This window comes from Macrobrachium nipponense, chromosome 21 (genome assembly GCF_015104395.2).
Source record: "Macrobrachium nipponense isolate FS-2020 chromosome 21, ASM1510439v2, whole genome shotgun sequence".
In the NCBI taxonomy this organism is placed as follows: Eukaryota; Metazoa; Arthropoda; class Malacostraca; order Decapoda; family Palaemonidae; genus Macrobrachium; species Macrobrachium nipponense.
This window is the reverse complement of record NC_087212.1, coordinates 28,583,714-28,597,367: the sequence shown is the minus strand read 5'-3', so window position 1 is coordinate 28,597,367 and position 13,654 is coordinate 28,583,714. Positions and strand designations below refer to the sequence as shown.

Here is a 13,654-nt window from a genome sequence, read left to right as displayed (position 1 = left end):
GAAGTGATAGGGACTTCACCAACCGATGGTACCTCTCCACGTGCAGCTGACATAGTAGGTTGTTCCATGGGGGTAACACTCTCGGTACGTCTATTTGGAGTTCCAAGAGGTCCGGAAACACCATTCTGCCTTTGGCCATAAAGGAGCTACCAGTCATTCCGAGGTTCTGAGACCGCATCACCCTGTTCAGAACCTGACGGATTAGACAAAATGGAGGAAATGCGTAAACGTCCAGATTGTCCCATGGGTGTTGTAGCGCATCTTCTGCTACTGCCTCTACGTCTGGGACTACCGAACAATACACTTCCAACTTTTTGTTGTACCTGGTTGCGAATAGGTCTATGATCGGCCTTTCCCACAACATGAGCATCCTGTCCACTACCTGTTGGTGCAAGGACCACTCCATACCCAGGATCTGATCCCTACGGCTCAACTTGTCGGCCACTAGGTTTCTTTTCCCCGGAATATATCTTGCTCTGATCTCAACTAGGTTCTCTACAGCCCACTGATGAAGTTGAACTGTCATTACATGTAACTGTCGAGACACTAGACCTCCTTGTTTGTTTATGTAAGCTACTACTGTGGTGTTGTCAGACATCAATACCACTGATTGCCCCTTCACCCTCTCCCTGAATTCTTGTAGTGCTAGAAACGCTGCTTTTAACTCCAGCACGTTTATATGGAGTTCTCTGTCCTCGCCACTCCATTTTGCTGAAACCATAAGCTCCTCCATATGGGCTCCCCAACCTTCTAGTGACGCATCCGAGAACAGCAAGAGATCCGGAGAGGGTTACGGAAGGGGAACACCCACTGTCAGATTGTTGTCCTTCACCCACCACAGCAAGTCTTTCCTCACTTGACAAGGGAATCTGCTCGTATGGGTGATCTACTATTGGTGACCAAAACTCCTTCATCCTCCATTGTAGAGTTCGAAGGTGTAGCCTCCCTTGTGGTACTAGCTTCTCCAAGGAAGTTAGAACTCCCAGTACTACCTGCCACTGTTTTGCTGGCTGTCTTTGTTTTTCCAGAAAGGCATTCACCACTTGTTTGCATTTCTCTAATCTCTGGTCTGTCGGGAATATTTTGGCTTTTATTGTGTCTATAACCATTCCCAGATACACCTGCCATTGACTTAGATCCAACTGCGACTTCTACAGTTTTAGGTGTGACAAAACTGTAGAAGGGTCGCCCTGTCTCCGAGTTATTTCTCTCTGGACTTTGCTATTACCATCCAACCGTCTAGATATCTTATTAGCCTGATCACCTGAGCATGACCCATGTCGACATGAGAGTGAACACTTGTAAAAACTTGAGGAGACTTTGTCAATCCGAAGCACAGAACTTTGAACTCTAAAACTTTCTCTGCAAGACTGAAGCGGAGAAATTTCCTGGAAGACTGATGGACTGGGATCTGAAAGTATGCGTCCTTCAAGTCTATTGTCAGCATAAAGTCCTTGATCCTGACTGCTTGTAGAACCGTCTTTGGAGTTTCCATTTTGAATCTGGTTTTTCTTATAAACAGATTCAATGTTGACAGGTCTATTACTGTCCTCCAGTCCCAGTTGGCTTTGGGTACAAGAAAAATCCTGCTGTAAAACCCCTTTGACGGAATGAATACTTGTTCCACAGCCCACTTTTCCATCATCTTCTTCACTTCCTCTTGCAGAATAAAAGCCTTTTGAGGTTCTTGAGCATAAGCGAGGTGAAGCAATGGCTGTTCTGTCAGGGGTGAGGATATTTCGAATGGAATCTAATACCCTACCCTGAGAACATCCACCACCCACTGCTCTGCTCCCAGTTCCTGCCACACCTTCCAGTGATTTGCCAGGCAACCCCCGACTGGTGTGGCCGAGTGATGAGAGGTGCCCATCCTATCGTCTTGAGCCTCTCCCTCTTCCCTTAATCCCCCTTCCTCTGTTATTTCTATTGTGAAAGGGCTGATGAGCTAACTTCTTTGGGGAAGAGGGTCTTGTTGCTCTATTAGGGATGTTATGCCTCACTGGCTTCTATCGAGGTATTTGCTGCTACCTTTCCTCCATAGAGTTAGCTTGACTGTTAGATGTTTTTCCAACTGCCTGCTGTACCAAACTATCGTTAGTGTCCATCCTTCTATCTATAGCCTCTTCTAGTATGGCTTCTGGCAACAGCAATTGCGACTAAGATATTCCCATTCCTCATTGCTAGCAGGGAATCCAAATCAACAGTGCAGCTTAGCCTAGCCAAAGCTGCATCCCTCTTCATTAACAGGATATTTGCCGAAACATTGGCACTTGAATTTGTCAAGTACGCAATTGCTTTGGCACCTGATTGTAATAATCTAATGAACACTGATTCATACACTACTTTTCTCATCACTTCTGAGGATGCAATCTTCGCCACTGCTGTTGACCAAAGAAACAGCCAAGCAGCAGTCTGAAAGACAGAAGAAGCTGTTGCTTCTAACGTAGCAGCCTCATGGTAAGTCATCGAAGGGCATTCCAATTTCACTTGATCTAAAGTTAATCCAGGCCTTAACCTTACCACATTTGGGTTAATTTGTCTAGGTAGCAAAGGATCCGTCGGTGTCGTATATTTCCTATGTTTCATCATTGGAGGAGGGATAAACTTGAACGATCTATTTGCTCTTAAGGAATTATCCCTTCCCGCAATCCATGCGTTTACGTGCTGTAAAACTGGACTTCGCATAACTTGAACAAGGCAATTCATATGACACTTTGGTATCCTTTTTCACTCCAAACGCCATGTCAATCCCCGGAGGAAGCATACTGGCAGGCGTTTCAGTTCTCCCCGAAAGGTTATTGAATTGATGAATTAAATCAATCACCTCTGCATACGAAGCCAGAAACTCTTTGGTTTTCTCCTTCCTCCGGTTCTAGAGTACTGTGCTCAGCCACAGGAGACGCTATCTCACTCCTATCCTGACAAATGTTCAGGTGCTTTGTGGCCGTCTGCCCCTAAGGCCGCGGCCTCTTTGATCTCTGATGACCGCTGAAGGCTCGATCCCGAACAGTCGGCAGGAGAACGAGAACGCCTCACTCCTTCTCTGCTTGCGGATCTAAAGCGAGAATCTCGCCTATACCTCCAAGATGAAGGCTCTCTCGAAACCGAGCTCACTTCCTCTCCATGACGATTGATATTGTCTCCAATGACTGTCGGAGAATTCAGCCTTGAGCCTTCATCTAGGCGGACAACGCCTTCCACCAACGTATCAGACGAGGTTGCTAACTCGCTATTCTTCATTCTTTTAATAGAAGCCTTTTCATCTTTTCTCTGTATTTTAAACGGTCTTACAGGCGAAACTGGTATCTGTTCTCTATCCTTTGCTGCACTTTTCGCCCCCACGTCGATTTCGCCTACGACATTGTAGTCTTTTCTGACTCTTTGTAGTCTCTACTGGCAACTCCGCATCAGCCGCTAGCCCAGCGACTGTCGACTCGATCGCTCGTTCAGACTCTAGTAAACAGCTTCATCCGCTAGCTTTGAGCTTACCAGCCACTGACTTCTTGCCTTTCTTGCTGACTGGGATGTGACAGTCCTGGCCCAAAGATGAAGAATTCACTCTTCTCTTAGCCCGAGGATCAGTCATGAAATCCCGTATCCTCCAACGCTTGCCTGGTACACGCCATGACGTCATCGAACTTAGCGATGACGCCGAGCTAGAGGAAGACTATGACGAATCACGCCTATACTTTTTGTCTTTCTTATTGATTTTCTTCTCTAGATCCTGTAATTTCTTCATTACAGTGTGTACTACCGAGTCAGAAAGTGTATTTGGGTCCGGAGGCAGCGAAGTAGACCGAGAAGAAGTAGGCTGTGACGTCATCGCGTCTGACAAGTCGTTGCGTGATGTCTGTTGTGACGTCGCCAATCTTGTAGGGAGAGACTGGCCGGCTGCTGCTGGCATCCCTGCCTTTGCAGCAAAACTACCTCCAAAGTTCTGCATCACTGTAAACATTGAAGTTGTTGGCGTAGCCGCGGCATTATTTCCCATAAAGTGCACGCCAGGGGGATGAGGAACATTCAGCGCTCCCGGACTCCGCTGGAATCGTGACGCTATATAATGCAACTGCAAACCTTTCAAGGTTGGTATGCCTGGTAGGCCTAGCACTGCCCACATACCTTCCATCCTGTTCGAGTCGGGAGCCGGCACCTGGAACAAAGATGGCAATGCTTCCCCCCTCCCTGCTGGGAACAACGGAGCGTAAATATTATGCATAAAATTACCCAAAGCCCCTCCTGGAGCCTCCGATAACAAGCCGCTAGGAGAAACTGAAGGGGTATGTGAAAAATCAAAGGCAGGTGGAGAAACATATGGAGCAGTCTGGTGCATTGCAGATACAAAAGAAGCCGGCAATGCTTGATCATCCAAAGATGGCGTCGACTCCTTTCTTTTGTACTGGCCTTTCTCATAAAACTTCCTCCACTGTTCCACCAACCAACCGCAACAAACAGAACAAGGATTAGTAATTGTACATACATTTTCTCTGCACCTACTACACGTTGGATGAGGATCCGTCGACACCAAAGTTTGGAATCTTGAACATGGAAAGCCACTGACTCCAGGGGATTTCTTTGTCTTGTCTTCGAAACGGAAGATGATCCCGATGGTGACGCAAAAATCTCCACCTTACAACTTACACACTCTTACAGCTCACAACCACACTGAGCACACTCAGAGAAAGAGAATTAATAAGAAAAAGGAAAGTGAAATGTATCAAAACGGGCAAACTAAAACCGGTTTTAAACAGATAGTAAACACATCCTATCTTAAAGGCGGTAGAAAGAGAACTGGTGGGTCACCGGACGCAGAGGGCATTCTGGGTAATACATGCCCCGTGACAGTATAGATGCCAATAGTCTCCGGTTTCCAGCTTAGCACTAGTAAATCCTGTGTTAAGACCAAAGGTTTGTTTCGTATATGAACAATGACATTTAATTTTTTTGTGATGGTATTGCTTATCTGTACATATTAGAGTATCAATTTTAGTCTCTTCTTTTCTCCTCAACATTGTCACGATGCATGATAACTTAAAATCATTCATTCATTATTCCTCAAAAATATGAACGCTCCCTCCCTCTATCTCCAGTTAACTGTGCATCACCCCAATGAAGAATGAAAAAACATGTTTATACACTCAAGTTAACTGTGCATCACCCCAATGATGAATGAAAAAACATGTTAATAGTTTTTCTTGTAGGACACAGTAGGCCGTCAAATACAAGTATAAACAAGATAATCAGTTAGTTTGAAATATGTATGAGCATTTATTCGACAAATACAAAATTTCGACGAAATTTTGTTAGAAAAATGAAATGTTTGACACGAGAAAAGTTTGATAAACAAGGTACAAATGTACTTCTCTCTCTTCATAAATCACTAGGTTTTGTAAGCTCTGATAAAAAAAAAAGGGTTTTTAACAGTCACTAACCCTCAAAAGTAAAGCAAATCCTTAAATTTATATCCAATTTCCAGTTAATTTGCCATAACCATGTCTTCTGTAGCAACTGTGTAAACTTTCATTCTTTCTTCCTAACCTTTTGTGCATCAGTTTTTCACAAAGTTTTGATAAGGATTGGACTTGAGTAATAAGCAGTCTATACTATTGTTGTGTAAATTATCAAATTTATATATGAGTACTAATATGATATTGTCATGTTACAATAAAGTTTTATACATACTTACCTGACAGATATATACTTAGCTATAGACTCCGTCGTCTCCGACAGAATTTCAAATTTCGCGGCACACGCTACCGGTAGGTCAGGTGATCTACCGCCCTGCCCTGGGTGGCAGGACTAGGAACCATTCCCGTTTTCTAATCAGAATTCTTCTCTTCCACCTGTCTCCTGCGGGGAGGCTGGGTGGGCCATTAATCGTATATATCTGTCAGGTAAGTATGTTATAAAACTTTATTGTAACATGACAATATCATTTTTATACATTCAACTTCCCTGCCAGATATATACTTAGCTGATTAGCACCCATTGGTGGTGGGTAAGAGACAGCTAACTACTGAAATAGACAGGTAAACAACATATGTTGTAGGTATTAATAAACCTTGGTTCCTACCTTATTAGGCTGAAGACTTCGCGGCTACTGCCTTGGAGTCTGCTTAGCCTCAAGAGCCTCAGCGAGATATTGATCTATGGCTAAGAGTTCTTGTGGGTCTGCCAATGGGGTCTTATCCACTTACTCGGCAGAGCCTAAAGGCCTTTGTCATTGGGTGCTATTCCACTAACATGACAATACACCTTGTTCAAGGAGCACAACACCGATCCCGATCACCTGATCCTAACATCCATGTTAGTTCTAAGATTGCAAGGAGTTATCCCCGAACTCCTTACAAACAACCAAAAACTCGAAACATAATTACACATTCATTTTTACAAAATATACAAAAAAAAATTTTAGTACTCCCCTACTAGCCATACATACCCTTGATCCCCTACCAGCAATGACACTATGCTCCCGTGCGACATCAGTGAGCTTGCTAATAGAAAACCAAGCACATATCTGACAAGTGGGTTATGTACGATAAAAACACAATATTTAAGGATCAGTCTTTGCTCCAAGACCCAGCACTGTATCTGCTGATACAAATGGACCTAGAGAGAAGCACTTCTCATAGGTCACTCTCACATCCTTCAGATAATGAGATGCAAACACTGAATTGCACCTCCAATACGTAGTCTCAATGATATTTTTAAGAGACATATTCTTTTGGAACGCCAAGGATGTTGCTACTGCTCTCACCTCATGGGTCTTGACCTTTAGAAGACCGAAGGATTCCTCCGAGCAGTTCTTGTGAGCGTCCGTAATTACGCTTCTCACAAAGAAAGCTAAGGCGTTCTTGGACATGAGTCTTTTGGGGTTCTTCACCGCACACCAAAGACCTTGTTGACAAGCTCCCATCTGTCTCTTCCTCTCTAAATAAAATTTAAGAGCTCTCACTGGACAGAGAGACCTCTCTATCTCTCTGCCTATGAGGTTAGATAGACCTTTTACTTCAAAGCTTCTGGGCCAAGGTTTTGACGGGTTTTCGTTCTTCGCCAGAAACATTGTCTGGAACGAACAGATGGCAGCATCTCCTTTGAACCCCACTGTGGAATCTAGAGTGTGCAATTCGCTCGTCCTCTTAGCTGTAGCGAGAGACAACAGGAATAAGCATTTCCTAGTGACGTCGCGGAAGGAAGCCAGATGTAAAGGCTCGAATTTACCCGATGAAAGGAATTTCAGGACCACGTCTAGATTCCAACTAGGTGTTCTAGGAGTTGCTGCTTTTGAAGTTTCAAAGGATCTAATTAGATCGTGTAGATCTTTGTTGTCTGCAATATCTAGCCCTCGATTTCTAAATACTGAAGACAGCATGCTTCTGTATCCCTTTATTGTTGAGACAGAAAGGTGTGATTCCTCTCTCAGAAAGAGGAGGAAATCGGCAATATTCACTATAGAGGTACTGGAGGAGGACAGCTTCTGACTCTTACACCACCTCCTAAAGACTTCCCACTTCGATTGGTATACTCTTCTCGTCGAAGCTCTGCGGGCTCTAGCGATAGAGCCCGCAGCCTTGCGAGAAAAGCCCCCCTCGCTCTGACAAATCTTTCGATAGTCGAAAGGCAGTCAGAGCGAGACCTGGGAGGTTGTGATGAAACCTCTCGAAGTGGGGTTGTCTGAGTAGATCTGGTCTTTTTGGAAGAGATCTGGGGAAGTCCACTATCCACTCCAGTACCTCCGTGAACCATTCCTGGGCTGGCCAAAATGGGGCTATTAGTGTCAACTTCGTGTTCTTTGACGCTACGAACTTCCTGAGCACTTCCCCCAGGATCTTGAACGGGGGAAAGGCGTATGCGTCCACACCCGACCAATCCAGGAGAAACGCGTCTATTGCGAAGGCTCTCGGATCTTCCACTAGAGAGCAAAAGATCTCTATTCTTTTGGAGAGGAACGTCGCAAACAGGTCTATGTGAGGTCTCCCCCACAGGGACCAAAGACTTCGACACACTTCTTCGTGTAGAGTCCATTCTGTGGGAAGGACCCGATTCCTCCTGCTCAGTCTGTCCGCTCTCACATTCTTTATCCCTTGAACAAATCTTGTGAGGAGAGTTATGCCTCTTTCTTCTGTCCAGGTTAACAGGTGTCTTGTTAACTGAAAGAGGGAGAAAGAGTGCGTGCCTCCTTGCTTGCGTATGTAAGCCAGAGCCGTGGTGTTGTCCGAGTTTATCTGTATCACCCCGCCTCTGACTATCTCTTCGAAGAACTTTAAGGCTAGGTGTATGGCCACTAGTTCCTTGCAATTGATGTGCCAGGACACCTGTTCCTTTGTCCAGGTGCCTGACACCTCCCTTGCTCCTAGCGTCGCTCCCCATCCCGACTCCGAAGCGTCGGAATATAACACTTGGTCTGGGTTCTGCAGGGCAAGCGATACGCCTTCGTTCTTTTGAAGAGGAAGGATCCACCACTTCAAATGATCTTTTACCTCTTGTGGAACCGGGAAGATGTCCGAGAGTTGTCCCGTCTTCCAACTCCACACCCCTTTCAGGAAAAACTGAAGAGGGCGAAGGTGAAGCCTCCCCAGAGAGAAGAACTTTTCTAGTGAGGACAGGGTCCCTAAAAGGCTCAGATAATCCCTTGCTGAACTGTTCTTTCTCTCTAAGAAACTCGAGATTTTCGACAAACCTCGAGTGATTCTTTCTCGCGAAGGAAATACTCGAAAACCCCGAGAATCCATCTGAATCCCCAGATAGACCAAGCTCTGGCTGGGGATCAGCTGCGACTTCGAGGTTCACGAGTAATCCCAGCGATTCTATCATGTTCCTTGTTACTGATAAGTCCTCCACGCACTGAATCTCCGACTTGGCCCTGATCAGCCAGTCGTCCAAGTAGAGGGAGATGTTTATTCCCTCTAGGTGAAGCCATCTTGCCACATTCGCCATCAGGTTGGTGAATACTTGCGGAGCTGTAGACAGACCGAAGCACAGAGCCCTGAATTGAAAAATCTTGTCTCCTATTACAAACCGAAGATATTTCTTTGACAAATGGTGAATGGGAACGTGGAAATACGCATCTTGCAAGTCCAGACCATCCAATCTCCTGGACGAAGAGCCGACATTACTGAAGCGGACGTTTCCATGCGAAACTTCTTTTTCTGCACAAAGCGATTCAGAGCGCTTACGTCCAGAACTGGTCTCCACCCCCCCGATGCCTTTGGTACTAGAAAAAGGCGATTGTAAAATCCCGGGGAGTGTGGATCCTGCACAAGTTCGATGGCCTCCTTTTCCCACATTTGTTCTACCATTTGAAGGAGAGTCTTTCTCATTACAGGTTCTCTGTACCTCGCTGACAGTTCCCGAGGCGTAGATGTTAGGGGAGGGCTGTCCTCGAAGGGGATTGCATCTCCTTTCTTTAGGACCGACACTGACCAAGGGTCGGCTCCCCTTTTTGCCCATACTCCTGCAAAGTTCAGGAGTCTGGCGCCCACTGGTGCTTGAAGGAGCAACAAGTCATTTGGTTTTCTTGAAAGGCCTAAAGGAAGACCTTCCTCTCTTGTCAGAGCTCTTCTTTCTGGCAGGGGGACGAGCCGCTGCACCTCCACGAAAGGGCTGCTGAGGAGGACGAGAGTCCTTCTTAATCGCCGATACTACAGGGCGTCCTTTCTTGGACGTTTGTGTTAGTAGGTCCTGTGTCGCCTTCTCAGTTAGCGAGCGAGATATATCCTTCACTAACTGAGAAGGAAACAGATGATCCGACAGAGGGGCGAACAATAAAGCAGTCCTCTGGCTCGGAGAAACCCCTTTTGATAATAGGGATCCATATACTGATCTCTTCTTCAGGAGACCAGCACCAAAAAGGGAAGCCACTTCTCCCGAACCGTCCTGTACTGCCTTGTCCATGCAAGACAGGACGCTATGGAGAATCTCTGGGTTTTTAAGAAACTCCGGATCTTTAGATTTGTTGGCCAGAACTCCGGGTGACCAATCCAGAAAGTTGAACACCTCTAAAGTGACAAAAAGTCCCTTTAGAAAGTGGTTCAACTCCGAAGTGCTCCACGTCGATCTGACCGATCCTAAGGAGTGACGTCTAGAGGCCTCCACTAAATTGGAAAAGTCCGCATCTGCCGAGGCAGGCAGAGAAAGACCCATAGTCTCTCCTGTCCCATACCAAATACCTCTCTTTCCATGTAGTTTGGAAGGAGGCATGAAGAATACCGTCTTTCCCAACTCTTTCTTCTTGTCCATCCAAGAATCTAAAGAATGGAGTGCCTTCTTCATAGATATTGCAGGCTTCATTTTCAGAAAGGCCGAAGATTTTGCCGTAGCTGAGCTCGAAAAGAGAGAACGAGGAGAAGGAGGAGCCGCCGGACTAAGAGAGTCTCCAAACTCTTGTAGCAGTAATGAGGCTAAGACCTTATAACTCGAGTCCCTCATTTGCAGGAGGTTCGTCATCAGGCAAATCGTCTAAACCTCGATCAGACGAAGGAGAAAGCTCACGTTTGGAGGGAGAGTCCAAGACCTCCTACGATCTGAAGGAGAGGAGCTCCTATTTGGAGAAGAGTCATAAATTCCAGGAACGAGTCTCCGATCCTGCCTCCTGGCTCCGCCTCCTGGCTCCTGGCTCCTGCCTCCGGTCCTGCCTCCGCCTCCTGCTCCTGCCTCCTGCCTCCTGCTCCTGCCTCCTGCCTGGATGACTCCACACTCCTGGCTCTTGCCTCCTGCCTCCTGGTTGACTCCTCACTCCTGGCTCTTGGCTCTTGGCTCCTGCCTCCTGGGTGACTCCTCACTCCTGGCCGGTGCCAGACGTCTGATAGGTTCATCCAGGTTCGTACAGGAAACCTCACCTCGAGTAGGAGGATTGATCCTGGCGGCAGATACCTCCATACGTCTGGAGGATCTTTTGATCGGAAGGGAAGAGTCTTTCCTTCTAGGAGGCTCCTTTGACAGAACTCCTACAAAAGACGAAATCTGCTCTTGCATACCCATCATGAACCTCTTCGTAACCTCCTCTTTATCCTCTTTGGGAGGAGGGGAAGGAGGAGGGGAGGAGTCCATAGCCTCCACCTCCTGCCTCCTTCTCACTCTGGTTGAAAGAATGGCTCTTCTTGCCTTCTTCACTCCCGAAGGAGACTCCTCAGGGAAGTTTTCTGGGCTCGAATCAATCGTCGGAGCCTTCCAACTCCTCTTGAGTGGTCGAGATCGATCTGAATCCCTCCAATCACGTCTCGGAGATGAAGATCCCGACGACGAAAAACACTCACACAGGACGCTTTTACAATAGCGATCCTTGGCAGTCTGGGGTGTCACAGAAACCGCCGAAGGGACACCTGATCGGTGGGGATTCTCCACAACCTCCTTTCGGTTTTCGACATTCCTTCTCCTCTGGGCATGTGAGCTTGGAAGAGGTCTAGACCTAGGAGCGTTGCTGAGCCGACCAGATGCCCCCTCCACTACACTGGGGACACTCATATCACTGTCCACTGAAAATTCACTAGCCTTCCCTTGTATGGCAGCCATTTTGTTTTCCATCAACTTGAAGGCTGCTTTTAGATCCGCAAGTTCTTTCGCTGAATCTACAGGTTCTGCAATAGGAGAAGGGGCTGCAATGGAAGGAGAAGTAGCAATACTTACCCTTGGGGAAGATCCCAAGCTAGGAATTAGTTCAGATCTCGAACTACTTAAACTTCTATAAGAAGCCTTCCTCACTCTTTCTCTCTCTAACTTTTTCAAATAATTAGTTAGATTCTTCCATTCGTTCTCACTCAAATTCTCACATTCCTTGCAAGTATTAGTAAAAGAACATTCATACTCCCTGCAACCCTTGCATACAGTGTGAGGGTCTACCAAAGCTTTCGGCAACCTCACCTTACAGCCTACATTCACACAACGTCTCACAACCATTCCAGAGTCAGACATTTTTAAAGAAAAATCCAAAATCAAGTCCACAAAAGTCCACAAAAGCGTATGCCAATCCAACAATCCAGATACGTCACCAAAAGTTGGTCAAGAAGATCAATTGCCGGTGAAAAAAGAAAAACCAATCGAGAGGAACCAACAACAATGTTGATGGCCCGGGCGACAGAAGAATTCTGATTAGAAAACGGGAATGGTTCCTAGTCCTGCCACCCAGGGCAGGGCGGTAGATCACCTGACCTACCGGTAGCGTGTGCCGCGAAATTTGAAATTCTGTCGGAGACGACGGAGTCTATAGCTAAGTATATATCTGGCAGGGAAGTTGAATGTATAAAAATGTCATTTGCAAATTACATATCAGTAATGTAGTATAACATACAAGAAAACCATTATTACCTGATGCCAAACAGAATTTTCATTGCTACGTCGAAGGGAATCGCGCTCCTCTCTGAGCTGATCACACAGTTTGAGAAGCCCTTGCGCTTCTTCTATATTGCCTTCACTCCCCAAGCGTTCTGCTTCACTGACTAGACCTGTTATTCTTTCAGAGAGAAGCTCCAACTGTTCATCAACTCGCCCATCACCTGTAGTACTGCTAGCCTGAAAGTCAATCGAACATATGTGAATCAAAAATATATATATAAAAAAAGGCAAATAAATCAAATTATATCCTCAACATAGCAGTTTTTACTAGTTTACTCTCAAGTGACATTTCTAGATACTAACCAAGGCATCTTTAACAGAGAGAGATAAACGCTGCTTTCCTTTTTTTATTCTTTTGTCTACTTCCGTCAACATAGATTCAGCATATCGTATAAACTCATCTTCAAAGGCAGTTCTGCGGTAAGAATTGGCAGCTTCAAATTCCCTCTTGAGGTCTTCATCATGTACCTAGTATAAAAGGAAGAAAAAAAAAAAAAATGTATAAATTCATTACAACACACACACAAAATAAGAAACTTTAATTCATCAACCTTAATTAAAGTGCTATTTTCATTTAAACTATCGTACTGTATGTATTTTCAAATAATTCTTAATGGACAGATATGCTAAAATGAGTGGCAATAACAGGTTTTGAGTGGATGATTCACTCATTGTGAGTAACTATTACTAGCCATCAATTTGGGGAAATCAGGCAAGAGAGAGGTGCCATTACTTCTATAGCTCATAAATTCACTAATGGCAACTTTTAGACTGGCTAATATGAGACTCAGCAGTTCAGGGCTGTAGGAATCCTGACTTCAAGGTAGAATGTGCCTCTTTACACAACATCTTTTTGTAAATTTGCTCATAAATATACCAAGAGCTTGCTGGTGTTTATTAGTTCTTATCTTTTATGATAGCATGTTAGTATAAATGTAATTTTGCAAAGAAAAGTGGAAAGAAATATTAGAAAAACCATATATATAAAAAAAAGTTATTGCATCTTTGTTCAGAATTTGTCCCTAATTTTAATTATGATTCGATATTGTACGAGCTATAATTATAATTTTACAAAATAGAATAAATGCATTTATTAGAAAAAACATGTATAACTTCTTAAATTTATGATTGCCTAGTAAAAGAGGCCCTACAAGGGGTTGTAAATAGTAATTTTAAACTTTGTGGAAGAGGGGAAAAATTATTAAATTTTTGTTGTGCACCATGTATTTGCATATCATCCTCTTTCCACCGAAGAGTTTTTTTACCAATTTTACATTAGAGTAGGACCTCGATAATCGCGGGGATAGGGCCCAGAACCCACCGTGAT

The 13,654-nt window shown here is 45.0% G+C and overlaps 1 protein-coding gene across 1 annotated transcript in view; it reads right to left on the bottom strand.

Annotated features, from left to right (window-relative positions):
* Positions 1-13,654, bottom strand: part of LOC135197870 (luc7-like protein 3) — an 86,538-nt gene that overhangs the window by 42,672 nt on the left and 30,212 nt on the right. The window contains exons 4-5 of the mRNA XM_064225065.1: positions 12,631-12,795; positions 12,301-12,504 (exon numbers count right to left, since the gene is read on the bottom strand). Of these exons, the coding sequence (XP_064081135.1) occupies positions 12,301-12,504; positions 12,631-12,795 (369 nt within the window). The remainder of the gene's footprint in view (positions 1-12,300; positions 12,505-12,630; positions 12,796-13,654) is intronic.